Genomic DNA, 16885 nt, shown 5'->3' with positions numbered 1-16885 from the left:
AAAGGAAATTCGTAGATCGGTAAGCCTTGGTTGGCTTGGTGATTGAGCCGCGGAAGACAGACTCCGGGTGTGTGGGGATGAGACAGAAAGAGTGCAAGAGAGATTGATTCTACGGCTGGAAGTCGGTGTGGCGCTTGGCAGACGCTCCCTTGGCGGCTGTGGGGGCCGAGCTGTCTGGGAGCCCCGAGGGCCAGCCCCTCTCCTGGGCTGCTGCTCCCTCCTCCTCTTCCACCTCCTCCTCCTCCTCTTCTAACTCCTGTTCCTCCTCCTCGGGCTCGGGCCGCCCGCCCCCTAGTCTTGCTCGCGCCTCCGCCGCCACCGCACCATGCACTGGAGTAGCCGCTAGCCGGGCCAGCCGGCGCACCCCGTCCGGGATGGGGCTGCAGGGCTCGTGACTTCTTATTCGTCCCCCCGGGGCCATCAGCCTCCCGATCGAGCATGGAACCGCCAGCGGGCGGGAGCAGCGCTGGCCCCCCGGAGTCGCTTGTCCCCGGCCCCGCGGCCACCCCTGGCCCTGGCCCCATCACGGCCAGCGCTGGCCCCGCTGCTGCTGCCGCCGCTACTGCGGCGGCTGCTCGGGACTCGGAGCGCCAGTTGCGGCTCCGTCTCTGCGTTCTCAACGAGATTCTGGGCACTGAGCGGGACTACGTGGGCACCTTGCGCTTCTTGCAATCGGTCAGTCCCAGGGTTGGGCAGGGAGGGCGAGGGGGAGGGGGATTACGTACGTGTGTATGTGTGTATGTGTGTGTTGTACGCGCGCGTCTAGGGACGGACGGGGCAAACAGCGGTCCGGCCAAGGACCGCCTCTGCTCCGGGTTGGAAGTCACGGAACTGGACAGGGTACTGGGCAGTGCCAAAGACCCGAGGCAGAGCCGGACATAATCTGTGCAGTTATCTGGGTTTGAGGACTGGGATTGGGTGGTCGTGGAAAGGGTCTTTGCACCACAAATTGGGCTGAGCCAGTAGGGGGTTAGAAAAACACCGAGGGTACACAGGAGTCTGGGAGGTCATCGCGGAAAAGAGCCAGAACCGGGTAGGTTACGGGGAGGAGGATCTGAAGCTCAGGGTCCTCCGGGACCACATGGACTCACAACTGTACAGAGCCGGTGGCTGTACGCAGGACAACCCAAGTGTGGGGCACAGACCTTATGGAGAAGAGGAAGGCATTGCTTCTCCTTATGGAGAAGAGGAACCTTGGGAGGGGGTCCCTAATTCCCAATCCCTCAGTTTTCCCCCAGGCTGAGCTGTTGATTTAGTAGCAAAAGGCAGGCAACTGCTTTCGGGGCGGGCTAGGGGCAAGTCCTTCCCCAGGTTTTGGGACCCTCCTTGCTGGTATTTGTTGTTACCTTAGGGTCATGTAGAAATCCTAGGGAGGAAGGAGAGAGGAGGGAGAAACAGACTCTTACCTCACCCTAGATGCTGTGGCTTGTGTCGACAGCAAAAAAAAAAAAAAAAAAAAAAAAAAAAAAATAGAGGTCTTTGCTGAGTATTTTCCAGTGTTCTCTGCCTTTTTGTCTTTTCTCTCCATTGAACTATGTTAAAAATTAGTTAACATCTGAGAAGCCAAGCCTCCTCTGCCATGTTTGGAATGATAGAATTAAATTAATCTTTAGAAATGATCCAGTTTAACCCTTCCATCTACCGATGGGGAAACTGAGGTGGGGGTGGGGGGCAGTAAATAACTTGCGAAGGCTACTAGTTAGTGGTGATCCTGGAGCTAGAAGCCGCGGATCACTGGCTCTGAATCTCATTCACTCGGATGGCAGCCTTAGAAAAGGATCCTTCCATTGTGAGTCCTGCGTCTGGGTGTCCACAGTTCATAGCGGTGGAGTTGAACATTCTGAGTCCAGAGTTTGTTTAAGAGATCACAAGAGGATACTTGTTTAGCACCCTGAGGAAGTATGTGTTTATGCATGAGAGACAGACAAGCTGACAGTAAATGCCAGGATGGAGGCTTTGAGAGTTTAATCTCTAGTCTTCCTGACTTTTCTGTTTGCACTGTGCCCCCAGCAGGGACCTTTGCTGCTTTACTTCCCCCTTACCTCCCAGGAAGCCTTAGTCTATTTTAATGATGGGTTTAGAGGGGTAGGGGGTGGGGTCTTGTCCTAAATACCCACCCACCTCTTAGTTGTGTCCAAGTTGTAGCCACAAGTTGGAAGGGTGATTTTCTTGGGAAAAAAATCGAAGACACTCTTGAACCTTGGAAGTTTAGGTCTGAGTCAGTCTGAAATGAGAAAGAGGCAGACCCTTGCTGCTTCAGGGTGGGTGGGGGAAGGAGGAGCAGTAGCTTTTCATACCCTGGTATTGGCCATCTGGCAGGCAAACAGCCTCCCATCCTTGGACCTTTTTTTTTATTTTCAGTCCTTGACCAATGTTAGGAGCCACCAACTTCTTCTGAGAGGCTCTATTAAAGGCCAGAAGAGCATGGGAGTTGGCATCTCTTTCTCTCCTGAAACAAGAACCACACAAAAACTCTTCTCAATTTAAAGTTGGCTGTTTGTGAATTAAAAATTCAGCCAAGTTTCTCATTAATGGTGAATTTTAAATCCCAGGGTAGTTTATGGAATTAGAGGATTATTGAACAGGAAGGGACTTACCTTAAGAGATCATTTAGATAGTCCTTTCATTTTATAGATCAGGAAACTGAGGCTCAGAGCAGGGCCAAAGAGTGAGTTAATAGCAATGTTGGATCTCCAACTCTAGTCTCTTGACTCCTAGTCCAAGGTTAATTATCCCTTAATATGCTGTCTCTCTCTTGAAAAAAGAATAGGGAGCATTTTGAAATCCAGGACTGAGACTGTCAGACGTGGATTTTAGGATTTAAAGGGACCTCATCTGGGAAGGAGGCACAATTAGGGTCAAGGGGAAGGGTTGAAGGGGGGGATTCTAGGGTGGGGTGTTGGGGAAAAGAGTGTAGATGCCTCACATACACTAAAGTCTGGAAATCATGAATTAGGAGTCTTGAAGATCTAAATTTAAATCCTACCCCAGACACTTGCTAGCTCAATTTTTTCATCTGTAAAATGGAGCTAACAGCACCTTCCTCATAGGGCCATTGTGAGAATCAAATGAGATAACATGCAAAGCACTTTGCAAATCCAAAAGCTAGCTATTTAAGTGATGGTTCTCATTGATTTATAGATGGGGAAACTGAAGCTCAAGAATAGTTAAGTGATTTATACAAGGCCATTTAGTAAGTTAGTGGCAGACCCTTTAAGAACACAGGTTTCCCAATCCTTTGATCCCTTCATTCTCCTATTCTTTATATCTTCAGGGCCTAGCCTGGAAGGAATCATGGAAATACAAAATCAGTTAGCAAGCAAGCATTTATAAAGAAATACTTAGTACATGCATACTAGGCACTGGAGATACAGCTACAAAAGTGAAGATAGTCTTTGCCCTCAAAGAGCTTATTGCATTTTGGTAATTATCATGATAGTGATAGCAGTAATAGTAATATGCTTGAAAGTTGTGGAGCCTGACTTGAGCCTGATAGTCAAATAGACATTTATTGAGCCCTTACTATGTGGCAGGCACTGTGCTAAATGCTTGGGAATCACCTTAATTAGGTAGGTACTCTCCAAGAAAAAAACCCTCCAGATGTATCTGTGATCTCATTATTATTTTTATTTCCTCCTATGGTACAGATTTTTTTTTTTTTAAACCCTTACCTTCTGTCTTGGAATCAATACAAGGCAGAAGACTGGTAAGGGCTAGGCAATGAGGCTTAAGTGACTTGCCCAAGGTCACACAGCTGGGAAGTGTTTGAGGCCAGATTTGAACTTAGGACTTCCCATCTCTAGGCCTGGCTCTCAATCCACTGAGCTAACCCAGCTGTCCCCTGCTGATCTTGCCCTATTCCTGCCTACCCTTCCTGTACATTTTGCTACAGGGGATCATCCTATCAAAGGATCTGGGCTGGGGATGAGAGGAAGTTTTATTAATTTTTTTTTCCCAATTTTTTTTCTAATTTCATGATTAACTGCATTGGATAATCCTTTGCTCACTATGTGACCAGCCCCTCTTTTTCAGACATATTTTTTGTTGAATTATTTTATAGCCCTTTCTTTTTTGTAACGTATTCTAGGCGCTGGGCTGTATGTGGTGTTTCCAAGGGGGGCTCTTTATATATATATACACTTAATTCTTCAGACATTTTAGTGTTAGCGTGCTATATAATGACACATCACCCTAGGAGAGATTGGCTTTCATTTCTGAGAGGGGTAGCTAGGGGTCTAGAGTTGGGAAAACTTGAGTTCAAATTCAACCCTGGTCACTTAATACCTATGTGACCCATGGCAGGTCACTTCATCTCATCTGAAAAATGAGCTGGAGAGGAAGTGAGAAATTACCCCAGCATCTTTGCCAAACCCCCAAACCCCAAAAGATTTTAACAACAAATAAGGAATTCCTTCAACCAATGAAGATCAGTACCTGCTCTGCAACTTCTAGTCTTAGACCTAGAGTCTGGTCAATCAATAAGCATTTAAGTACTGTGCTAAGTCTGGGGATAACAAATACAAAAAAAAAGAGTTGGACATGACTAAAACAACAACTTTGTTTCAGAAGAGAAGCTTGGGATCATTAATGTCACTTTGTAATTTGCTTTCAACACCTGTTTTTATTCCTATTTTATAGATGAATAAATTGAGACCTAGAGAGGTTAAAATGATCCAAAAGCTAGTAAATGTCAGGATTTGAATTCAGATCACTGATAAACCTTAAATATTTTTGTCTATATTTGTCCAAGTAAAGTATAATTAGAAAAGTGAATCTTTCCGCATCTGTTTCCTCCTTTCAAATTATAGAATGGATTACTATTATTAATTTTGTATGTAGGGGACCAGGGACTGTTTTTTATTTAAAAGGATAGGCTCGTGATCATCCTATCTATGTCATCTAGCCACTGGCAGGCAAGAAGAACCCATGAAATAGAGTTGATGGAAGAAAGGAAAATAAATGATATTTTTTTCCCTCAGATCTTCCCTTCCTCCGGTCCCGAATTCTCTCATTCTGCCATTTCTGAGTTTAGAGCTTGTCACTCCCCACCCCCCACCCTAGGTGTCAGAACACAGAAGGTCAGCCAGAGAGATTTGCTTCCCTTCCCTTCTTTTGTTAGTTAGGAAAGTCCTAACCTGCTGCTCTTAGTCAGGGGGCTTTATTATCAGGCCTGCTAATTACTGTAGCTTTATAGTATGACCAGCACTGACGCTGGCCCACTGCAAGTTAATTCTATTCCCAGTGGCTTCTTGGTCTTTATAATTGCCAGTGGCTGCCTTTGGGATTTGCCTCCTGTCTCATTGGAAGAATGTATGGGTAATCCTTCCCTTAAATGACAGGGATTATAGAGCTGAACTGGTTTCTTCCAACTTCTATTAAGTAATTTTAAAAAAAGGCATTGATCAGAGATTTATTTGAGCACTCACTCTTAAGAAGGGCCTTATGTTTGGTTCCGTATTGAGGACAGAAAAGTGTGAGGCATGGTCTCTGCTGTCAGCAAACTGGGAATCTAGTTGGGGAGGCATAAACAGAGGAAAGGGGGCCAGTAACTATCAAGGTGAGACAAAATTCTAGCGAATTTCAGGACAATAAGGGTTTCTGTAAGCTTTTGGGGGCAGTTGGAAGAGCTTTGGTCTTTGGATCAAGTCCCAGTTATATGGTCTTTATTTTTTCCACTCACAACCCCCTCTCTCTGCAAAGAGATGCAGGATTATAGAAATACAAGATTATGAATCTTACTGATGGGTTTTCTAGAGATAATTGATTGGCTGATTGGATCCAGGAAAGCTTCAAGGACTGGGACATTTGTGTGAATGGATAGGTTTTGTATGAGTTTCTGAAAGGTGTGCTTGGTTTTGACACTGATATATGCCTAAATGGGCAACTAGGTGGTATATAGAGTGCCAGGCCTAGTGTAAGGAAAGACCTGAGTTCAGGAATTAGCTGGCTGTGTGACCCTGGGCAAGTCACTTCACCCTGTTTGCCCCAGTTTCCTTGTCTGTAAAATAAACCAGAGAAGGAAATGGCAAACCACTCCGGTATCTTTGTTGAGAAAACCCCAACAAATTCACTTAAAATTTCCCTTCCTTTTTCTAACCTGTTATAGAATTCTACTTTCCCCAATGACAGGTGTATGTGTATGTATGTATGTATGTGTATTTTGTGTATGAGAATGACTTTGCATTCTAAAGGTATTCCTCATTTTCTCAAATTTTCCTAGAGCATTTGGTTTGGCTATCTATAGTGGCCTCATCCTATCTGTATTTGAGCCATATCTATCTAGCTCAGTAGAATAAAAGTTCCTTGAGGGCAGGAACTGTTGTATTTAAATGCCCAGACTTTCATATGTGTTGTTCAGTTGAACCCACTTGGGGTTTTCTTTACCATTTCCTTCTCCAGTTCATTTTATAGATGAGGAAACTGAGATAGACATTATATAATAATTTATAATTTATATATTAATAACTATTTGAATGATAGTTCATACTTGAGAATTATTATAAATAATAAATTATTTTTAAAAATAATAAATACATATTATTATAAATAAAGTCTTATTTATGTTTTAAAGTCCTTGACCATCAAGTACAGTCCATTGAGTGTAGACTTAGAGATTGACTCTGGCTAATCTGACCGCTCATTCTAGAGCAGATAAGAAATTTGGGGTCTGGAGAGACTTATTGGCTAGTTCACCACAGGGTAAAATAGCCAAAGCCAGGTCACCTGCCTAAATCTCCTGCTTTACTGTTATATCTTGCTGCTTTTGCTCAATCAGCTATTTAAGAATCATATAGAAAAATTGTCGATTTAAAAAGCTAGGACTAGAGAATTTCTTTTCTGTGCTTTATTTTCAGGTTGGATAATGAGATTGGTACTTTCTAAAGGGACATGATTAAAAAATTTTTTTTAAATGTGGTGGAAAGAAGGCAGTTTATTTTTACAAGTAGAAGTTTATAGATCAGGGCAAGTGGGAAATCATGAAATTCCAGGATGTCAGAATTGGAAAAATTCTTAGGACCTTCTGTTCTAGGAGAGACCTCAGAGATACCTAGTTTAACTTATTCTTTAAGAGGAGTAAAAAGCCTAGAGAACTGAAGGAACTTGTCCTAGGCCACACAGCAAATAGTGGCATCACCATAGGACCAGTTCTTTTCATAGTTGGCAGAAAGAAAAATGGAGGTTAGACTTTGGAGAGAGATGAAGGTGATCTACTGAAAGATTTCCTGGGGTCAGACCCAGAGTACTGTACTTCTGGGCAAAAGTACCAACCTCTACTATGGAACTCCAACCTTTTGTGGGGCTTCTGTACTTTTGTTGGATTAGAGCATATAGGAGGGGAGAGGGAAGGGAAAGGGATGAAGGTTCATTAGAGTTGTCATTCATTTTTTAAAAGTTGAGCATCCCCCAAGAAGGGTTAGGGATTAAGCCTTAACATTGACTTCAAAGATGTGCCTTTTAGCATATCCTTTGATTCATTTGTCAAAAGTTGGAAGGCCCCTTAAAAGTCATGGAGTACTGCTTTTTCATTTTAAGGAGGAGAAAAACACAGATGAAGTGATTTGCCTAGTCAGGGTCAGAGAGTGAATAAGTGTTATAGATTGTATTTGAATTTAGGGGCCTCTGAATTTACTGTATCATGTTGAACTCTCCTTTAAAGAAGTCTTTCTCTGAAGTGTTCTAAATCTCTAATAATTAGAGAAATGCAAATCAAAACAATTCTGAGGTACCACCTCACACCTAGCAGATTGGCTAAAATGACAACAGGGGAAAGTAATGAATGTTGGAGGGGATGTGGCCAAATTGGGACATTAATGCACTGCTGGTGGAGTTGTGAATTGATCCAACCATTCTGGATGGCAATTTGGAATTATGCCCAAAGAGTGCTAAAAGACTGCCTGCCCTTCGATCCAGCCATACCATTTCTGGGTTTGTACCCCAAAGAGATCATAGATAAAAAGACTTGTACAAAAATATTTATAGCCGCACTTTTTGTGGTAGCAAAAAACTGGAAAATGAGGGTATGCCCTTCAACTGGGGAATGGCTCAACAAATTGTGGTATCTGTTGGTGATGGAATACTATTGTGCTGAAAGGAATAATAAACTGGAGGAATTCCATGTGGACTGGAAAGACCTCCAGGAACTGATGCAGAGTGAAAGGAGCAGAGCCAGAAGAACACTGTACACAGAGACTGATACACTGTGGTAAAATTGAATGTAATGGACTTCTGTACTGGCAGCAATGCAATGACCCAGGACAATTCTGAGGGATTTATGGAAAAGAACACTACCCACATTCAGAGGAAGAACTGCAGGAGTGGAAACAGAAGAAAAACAACTGCTTGAACATATGGGTTGATGCAGACATGATTTTGGATGTAGACTTTAAACCAGTGGTTCCCAGACTTTTTTGGCCTATTGCCCCCTTTTCAGAAAAAAATATTACTTAGCCCCCTAGAAATTAAATTTTTTTAAATTTTAATAGCAATTAATAGGAAAGATAAATGTACCTGTGACCATCACCGTCCCCCTGGATTGCTGCAGCACCCACCAAGGGGTGGTGGTGCCCACTTTGGGAATCACTGCTCTAAACGACCACCCCAGTGCAACTATAAATAATATGGAAATAGGTCTTGATAGATGACACATGTTAAAACAAGTGGAAATGCGCGTCAGCTATGGGGGGAGGAGCTTGAGGGGGGTGAAAGGGAAAGTAAGAACATGAATCATGTAACCATGGAAAATTTTTCTAAAAAATAAAAAATTTAAAAAAAAGAAGCCTTTCTCTGCCCCCCATAATGTGGGTACCTTGAAGTCCCAGATAAAATCCCACTTTTCTGCAAGAAGCCTTTGCCCATCTCCCTTAATGCTAGTGCCACCTCTGAAAATATTTCTAATTTATCCTATATGTATATGATTTTCTATCATATTTGTGTGTATGTATATATGTATTTGTATATATATCTTGTTTGCTTGTTTGGGTCTTGTTTCCCCCCATTAGATTGTTAGATCTTTGACTGTTTTTGCTCTTTTTTTTTTTGAATCTCTAGCACTTACCATAGTGCCTAGTATATAGTAGGCAATTAATAAAATGATTGTTGATTTATGTGCTGTAGAGGAATGAGCACTGGTCTCTAAGTGGGGAGATCTGGGTCGGCTGCATGTTGCTGGGCAAATTAACTGACCTCTCTGAAATGAGGAAGTGAGGCCAGGGGATCTCTAAAGACCCCTTCCAGCTCATAATCTCTGCTTCTGAAAATTGGTGGGATCTGGTCACCCTGCTCCTGACTGTAAGAAAGGCTGGACGTGAAGGCATTCAGGATCTTTGTTAGGGCTCTTCCTCTTTGAGAAGCCTGCCAGAAGTGAGTTTGTGCCCCTGCTCAAAGATAAGGAAACCCACATCCTACTCTAGCCGTCTTCTTCTTAACAGTTTTGTCACAAACCCCGAATCTCCCTCCACCCCACCTCCAGTTGCAGCAAGGCGGCCACTTGTCAGATTTTTGTTCCCCAGGCTTGATGTCCAGAGGCTGTATGGGGGGATGGAGAAGAGAGGAGAGGAGAGTGGAGGCTTTCTTCACCAGGAGCTGGGTTCTTTCAGACATGCCCTGCTCTGCAAAGGTACAAGGGTATGTCTGCCCTTGGACTGAGGTCTACAAGAACCAAAGACTGGGTATTGAAAGAGATCTTAGGAAAGGGAAGGCTTGTGGAGTAGGAAGAAGCTTGGACTTGAGAGATCTAAATTCAAGATATGGGTATCTCATGGGGCGGCTGGGTGACTCAGTGGACTGAGACCCAGGTCTGGAGTTGGAAGGACCTGGGTTTAAATCTGGCCTCATACACTTCCTAGCTGTGTGACCCTGGGCAAGTCACTGGACCCCCATTGCCTACCCTTACCACTCTTCTGCCTTAGAACCAACACATAATATTGATTCTAAGACAGAAGGTAAGGGGTTAAAAAAATAAAGATATGGGCATCCCACTTATTTACCTGTGGAACTTTGGGCCACTTACATTTATGTTTGTGGGCCCTGGTTTCCTCTTGTAGACTGGGGATAATGATCTGCCAGCTGTTTCTCCCGTGATTAGATAAGAATAGAAAGTTCTCTGAAATCCTAAAATGCAGTGCCCATGTCTATGGGAATTGATCTCTTCTCAATAGTCTTTCCTCTCAATACAATCCATAGGGGCATAGATTTGAAGCCTAACCCTTTCATTTTGTAGAAGAGGGGCCTGAGACAGAGGGTGAGTGGGTTAATTCAAGGTCATCCAGCTAATATATGTCTCAGGGAGAATTTGAACTCAAGTCTTTTTGATTCTAAGTCTGAACTCTACACCGCACCTGAAAACTGCTTTTTCTACTTACAAGAACTGCCTCTTCAGTGACATTTGAGGTTGAAGGCATTGCTAATAGGAGGAGTTTGAGGAAGGGGGAGGAGAGGCAGGAAATAAGCATTTAAGTGCCTGCTATGTGCTAAGAACCTTTACAAATATTATCTCATTTGATAGGAATCTTGAGGCTTACATTGGGATTTGGGGGGGCGGGGTGTTGGTCATCTGTGGACCAGACCATCCTAGAAATCTCTTGCAGGGGAATTGGCTGAGGGTTAATGAGGGTTACGTCTGTGAAGGGGATGAGGGAAGCCCTCCACCAGTTTGGTTTAATTTTCATTTCTGCCTTTGCTTTAGAAAGACTAAGCAGCCATATGCATTTGATTATGATGGCCCTGACCCCTGTTGTATTGTGGTGAGGTACTTAATCTGTGTTTACAGAGGGCCGCTTCAGAGTGGAGTCGCTCTTGACAGATGATCCCTGGATCTCTACCTTGGGGAGGTGAAGCTCTTTCTGGGAGGGTGGTTCTGAGAGCCACAAAGCAGAGGTGCTAGTCATTGGACCCTGGCTATCTGGGAAGATCTTAGCTGCCCTGGTGGCTGGGGCAGAGATCCTCTCCTGCCCATTCGTGTTTGTACCAACTGGGCCTCTGTCAAAACAAGTCATGGGAGTGATGGAGCACAGACTACCCCCTGGAGTGGAAAAGCCCATCTGTGCCCCTGTCTAGGGCTGAGCCATAACCCTTCTTAGGCAGACCTCTCTGGATCTCCAGAGGCTTTGGCATAGAAGGGGATGAGAGCCAAGGGTCTACATGACCGTGGATGTAGGTTTAGAGCTGAAAGGGCCCTCAGACATCATTTTGTCTAATTCCCACATTTTATAGATGAGCAAACTGAGATCCAGAGAGATTTAAGGGAGCTTGTCCAAGGTCACCTAGCTACTATGTGGCAGGGATTTGAGTCCAGGTTTTCTGATTACAAATCTAACATTTTCATTATATTATACTCTGGTCTGTCTTCCTCTGTAAAATGGGGATAGTAATCATTGCAAAGCACTGTACTCTTTAAACTGCTATATAAATGGGAGCTGCTCTTAGTTTATGATGTTATCAAAAAGAGAAAATTCAGGATACCCAAGTCCTGGCTTTGCTATACCAGTGGCAAACCTTTTGGTCTCTTTACTCGTTTAGAAATTATTTTTCTTCATACAATAGTATTAAAAATCTACCCACCCATCCTCAAACTGTGTTAATGTTGAATGCTATTTGCCACATTAGAAATGAGAACATGGGGGCAGCTGGGTGGCTCAGTGGATTGAGAGCCATGCCTGTAGATGGGAGGTTCTGGGTTCAAATTTGACCTCAGATACTTCCCAGCTGTGTGACCCTGGGCAAGTCACTTGACCTCCATTGCCTAGCCCTTACTGTTCTTCTGCCTTAGGACCAATACAACAGTATTGATTCTAAGACAGAAAGTAAGGGTTTGAAAAAAAGAGAGAACATCTTAGTATTATTATATACAAATAATTTTGACCTCTTGAAAAGGTTCTGGGGATTCCCAGAGGACCCTGGACCACACTTTGAGAACCCCTCCTGATGAATCTCTTTAGTTTCTCTGAACCAGTGTCCTCATCCATAAAATGGCATACTTTCTATGTACCTTGTCTTTTTTGCATCTGTGGCTTTTAGGACAGCATATGTGAAAATGCTTTGAAAATATGTCTGTGAAACTACAGTTTCTGAAATGTTTTCCTCTCATAACAGCTCAGTGACATAGACAAGCTATCCATTCCCATTTTATAGAGAAGAAACTGAAGCTCACCAAGGTTGAGTGGTCAGCCTGTGGTCACTGAGCCAGTGAGGACCAGAGCTTGGTCTAGAACGCCTTTTGAGGTATTGTGTGCTATAGGAAAGGAGGGGAGTACTCTCTTATATTTGTTATCTGGGGAGGATTCGTGTAGGAGGTGGGACTTAACTTGGGTGGGGCCCAAGGAGAGGTAACCCCAAGTTGTGGTAGAGCCTAGGAGGGAGGGGGAGGTGAGATGTGCCAGCACCCCTCCTGAAGAAGGGTTTATTTACTTTTATTTTGCTCCTCCCTTCCTGTGTGGGAGTAAGACAGAAGTTGTGGGGTGGAAATAAACCATTGAGGAGGGCATAGGTCTTTGTGTTTTTGGTCCCTATTTTGGACAGACTTTTATTAAGTATCTCTTTGCTGGGGGTGATATATGCTTTAGGAAGAAGGTCCAGCATCCAAGACACAAGCTCAGAGAACTAAAAAACTCTAATAATAATAATATTAGACTTAGTATTTAGTTGCAAAACCAAGTGCTATGTGAGGTTGTTATATACTAGGAGGTTCAAGAAAGCCTTATTCTAGGAGATGACATTTTGGGTTTGACTTTTAAAGGTTTTATTAGATGATTATGGGTGGAGCAGGAGTGAGGACATTCTAAATATTAGGCAATAGCATGAACAAAGGCATGGGAGACTGGTGGAATGTGCACAGGGCAAGCTCTGGGGGCAGTCTAGCATGTGTGGAGGCTGGCTTATGAATGAGTTTGGAAAGGTAGAGTAGAGTAGTCTTGGGTTATAGTGAGACACAGATTTTTGGGCAGAGGTAGATGGAGGATTTGCTCTGACAACATTTGAAAGGTAGATCAGAAGAATCTGAGAATAGAGGCACAATAGAACTCAGAAACCATTATTGATTAGATTTGCTTTTGCTTTTTTTTTTTTCCTTAAGCTCCATGTATTGGCTAAGTACAAAGCCTTCTACAGAAGAGGAAACTAAGGCTGTTAACATGTTAAACTGTTAAATGACTTGCCTAAGGTCACTTGAGTAGAAAATGGCAACAGTGGGATTAGAATTTAGGTTCTCTCACTCTAAGAGACAGTGCTCTTTCCACTGGCCCATACTATCTCCTTAAAAGTAGAAGGTAATAGTAGGATGAGAGGTTACAGGACAAGAGAAGTTTCTCCTAGATTCTAGATCACTAAGTTTTGATTTCTTTATGAAAAAATTTTTATTTTCTTATTCTGCTATTAATATCATCTCAAATTTGCAGATGAGGAAATGGGTTCAGGGAAGTTTTGATCTTTTAGGGTTACCCAGGAAAACTATGACCTAGTCAGGTTAAATAAAATATATAAATCCCTAATTCTGACTGCTGGACTCCCATCAGCCACCTCACCTACCTTGGCTGATGCATCATGGGATTCTAAGTGAATCCATCTGGGTTCAAGGCCTGAACATTCTGCTTACTACTAGTTGGTCAGATCACTGAGCCATTTTCTCTTCTGTGAAATGAGAATAGTGTTAGCTGCCATATCTAGAGATGGTAGTAAGAATCAAATGAGATAAAGGATTGGTAGAATTTTGTGACACTATGAAGATTTATACAAATTCTAGCAGTTATTATTACCAGGAATTCACACTAGAGCTTAGACCTGTAGTGGATTTCTGGTGGAGTTTTAAACTTGTTAATATCAGGGAATCTTTAGATTTAGGGAGGAAATAAAAGAAGAAAAAGGGCCCAACTTTGATCAAGCAAAACAGTTGTACTTCCTGTAGGGGGAAAGATAAGATTATGTAAAATGTTCATATTGGAAGGTAACATAGATTATAGAATGATGAAGCTAAAAGGGACTTTAGAGTACATAATGTCCCCATTGATCGGCTCAGGATCTTCCTCTATGACATTGGTTGAATATACAATGTTAATGCTGGAAGAGATCTTAGATCATAAAGTGAAGAATGTCTTAAGTTGGTAGGTACCTTACTATTTATCTAGTCCAACTCTTGAAAAATATTGAAATAGGTTTATTTGAGTTCATAGAATTGGACTGAGAAAAAGAAATGGAGACAGCAAATACCCTACATGCAAACAAAAAAAGAAAAAAATCTTTCTCCAGCCCCCTCCTCCCAAATCTCTAAAGCTGAAATCTACCAAAGGGACTCTTCAGAATTCAGTTTGAAAAACCCTAGTCAACCTAATCCCCAGGAAGCTGTTCCACAGCCATTGATGACCAGTATCTGATTAGCAGCCATAGGTTAGACAAAACTAATTTAGTTTACTTTTGGTGGCTGGTAGGTATATCTACTCCCTGTTGAGCCTCCCAGATTAACACTGGTCCCTTTTCCTCTATATAGCTCTGAACTCAGCTCCTAGAAATCTCTCCAAATCTGTTAGTGAGGGTCCAGGCCAAGGGGTTGCATTGCTAATGAGGAAACCTAGAGGATCTCTCCTTGGGTAGCTTGTGGAGGGGGTGAGTTGGAGGTTCGGCCCAGATTTACTCCCTGGCCCTCCTGCTGATACCTGCATCTGTCTGTCGCCACATTTCAGGAACCATTTGTCAACAGATGTTGCCAGATGTTGTGGCTGGGATGGGGGTGGGGAGCAAGATTGGGGAAGCCCTTCCTGTTTGCTTTGATGGAGAACTAGTAACAGAGTCATAAAGTGTGGGTCACGGGATGGTGTTTTCTCTTTAACAGAGACAGCTGGGATCAGGGCCCAGCAGTGGGTCACAGGTCTTGTCCCTTTCTTAGTGCAGACCTTGAAATGAAAAGGGGGGAAGGGAGTAACAGGAAATGATGCAAGTATGGGGGTTCTGGTTGAGGTCTGGATCTGAGAGGACTTGGGGAATACTTTGCAGATATCCCAGGACCTGAGAAAGGAGTATGAATGTTACAGGGTAGAGATGACCACCTAGTGTTTGAGTACTTCTTAAGGGGGAGAATGCCACCCTAGTCTTCTATTGAGGAACTGAATTATGAGAGAGAACACTGGATTTGTAGTCAGAAAAACCTTATAGCTGTGTTACCTTGAACAACTCACTTCAACCCACCCTGCCTAGCCCCAACTTCCTCATCTGAGGACTAGGTGGTGGCTAAAGTCTTCTCTCTTCTCTCTTCTCTCTCTTCTCTCCTCTCTTCAATTTCTTCTCCTCTCCTCTCTGATCATTCGTTTGTTCCTTCCTTCCTTCCCTTTTTAAATTATATTTATTTATTTAAAGTATTTTTTCGATGATTCATGTTGTCTCCCTCCCCTCTTCCCCTCCCCCCTCCCAGAGCTGACAAGCAATTCCACGGGGTTATTTATACATGTATTATCATTCAATACCTTTTTTCATATTATTCATTGCTAAAGTTTTCCTGACATTTTAAAGACCTGTAATCCACCCCCTTCTCTTCTCCTTCCCCCACCTCCTGCTGGCACTTAGCACCATAGTTTCCCCACAGTAGGTGCTTAATAAATGTTTTGTCAAATGAATAAATGGAGATTTTCTTTAGTGTTAGCCAGTCAGGACCTCCTCCCCTCCCTGTGGTGAGGGTTTAAGACTCAGATCTGCTTTAAAATATTTTCTGCTCACAAGTAGAAGAGTGGGAGTGGGGAACATAGGTAAGCAGAGGGATATTTCATTGATTTAGGCTGGAAAGAGGCCAAAGTGATTGCCTTGTGCAATTCTTTTTGCCCCCATTTTACAGATGAGGAAATTGAGACTCGGAAAATGGGAGGGACTTTTATACAGGGTGAATTAGAGTTTGATCTAGAACTAGAACCCAGAGTGCCCCATTTCTTAGTCTTTGACTCCATCCTACTGGACAACATGAAATCAGTCAGTCCAGAGCCTCTGGATAAGCCTTATGGCATGTTAGAGACCTCAGAAGACTCCGTTCCACAGTTGAAAAACCAGGCCTGTACTGGGGATATGACTTGACATCACAAATGTAGCGGAAGCTTGACTTAGAATGAGATCTGTTAAGGCTCCTTATTGCAAATTCAGTGCTCTTTTCCACTTCCTCAATTCAGGCTGGTATGGGATGAGGTTTATTTCACATCTAAGTGAATGGAATTAACCTTTAGGTGTACAGCCAGCCCCTGTGGCTTCTCCTGTTGGGGCCTTTCCCCCAACCCTGGTTGGTGGCAGTGTGTTTTCCTGAGAAATCTGTATCCAGTGGTTGGAGGCTGGAGGGATCTGGGAGAAGCCTCATTCTTTGTTCTTAGTGTAGAAAAGGCTTGTGTGGCCGTCCAAAAGTATCATACGGATGGGGGCAGGGAAGATTGTTCCCTTTTTCACTAGTTGAGGTGGTGTTGGGGGAGGGGGAGGCACACTTAGGTTCTGACAGGAGGAGTCTGAGTTCCTCCAAGTTCCTTTTTAAGTCTGGCAGAGGAGGGAGGTAGGAAGCCCTTTTTGGTTTTGCAACATCAGCTTCTGAACTGGAATTTCCCATATCGCTTTGTTCTATTTCCCAAATCTTATTAACTTCCTCCAGGTCACTCCATGGAGCAATTTTGGGTGTAGGGGGAAAAGGCTTTTGAGTTTAGAGGATTTCTGTCCTGTGTATGAGCCCTAGTCCTGGCACTTGCTAGCAAATCTTACTGTGAAGTTGTGTCTCGGTTCCCTCATCCATCAAATGAGAGGGGTTGGACTAGGTGACCTCAAAGATCACTATCAGTGCTTGATCCTGTATTCTTATATAGGATGTTCCAGTGACAGTTTAGCTGGCATTGCCACAAAAATTGCCTAAACTACTATGGTTTGAGGGTGCTATCCCAAA

General features: G+C 43.3%; 1 protein-coding gene across 1 annotated transcript in view; it reads left to right on the top strand.

Annotated features, from left to right (window-relative positions):
* The first annotated feature begins 275 nt into the window (after window positions 1-275).
* PREX1 (phosphatidylinositol-3,4,5-trisphosphate dependent Rac exchange factor 1) overlaps window positions 276-16885 on the top strand; it is a 230217-nt gene continuing 213607 nt past the window's right edge. The window contains exon 1 of the mRNA XM_044663811.1: window positions 276-675. Coding sequence (XP_044519746.1) covers window positions 439-675 — 237 coding nt within the window. The 5' untranslated portion in view covers window positions 276-438. The remainder of the gene's footprint in view (window positions 676-16885) is intronic.

The sequence above is a fragment of the Gracilinanus agilis genome, chromosome 2 (genome assembly GCF_016433145.1).
Source record: "Gracilinanus agilis isolate LMUSP501 chromosome 2, AgileGrace, whole genome shotgun sequence".
Taxonomy (NCBI): domain Eukaryota; kingdom Metazoa; phylum Chordata; class Mammalia; order Didelphimorphia; family Didelphidae; genus Gracilinanus; species Gracilinanus agilis.
Note: the sequence above shows the minus strand (reverse complement) of the source record. Positions and strands in the feature narration are given on the sequence as shown.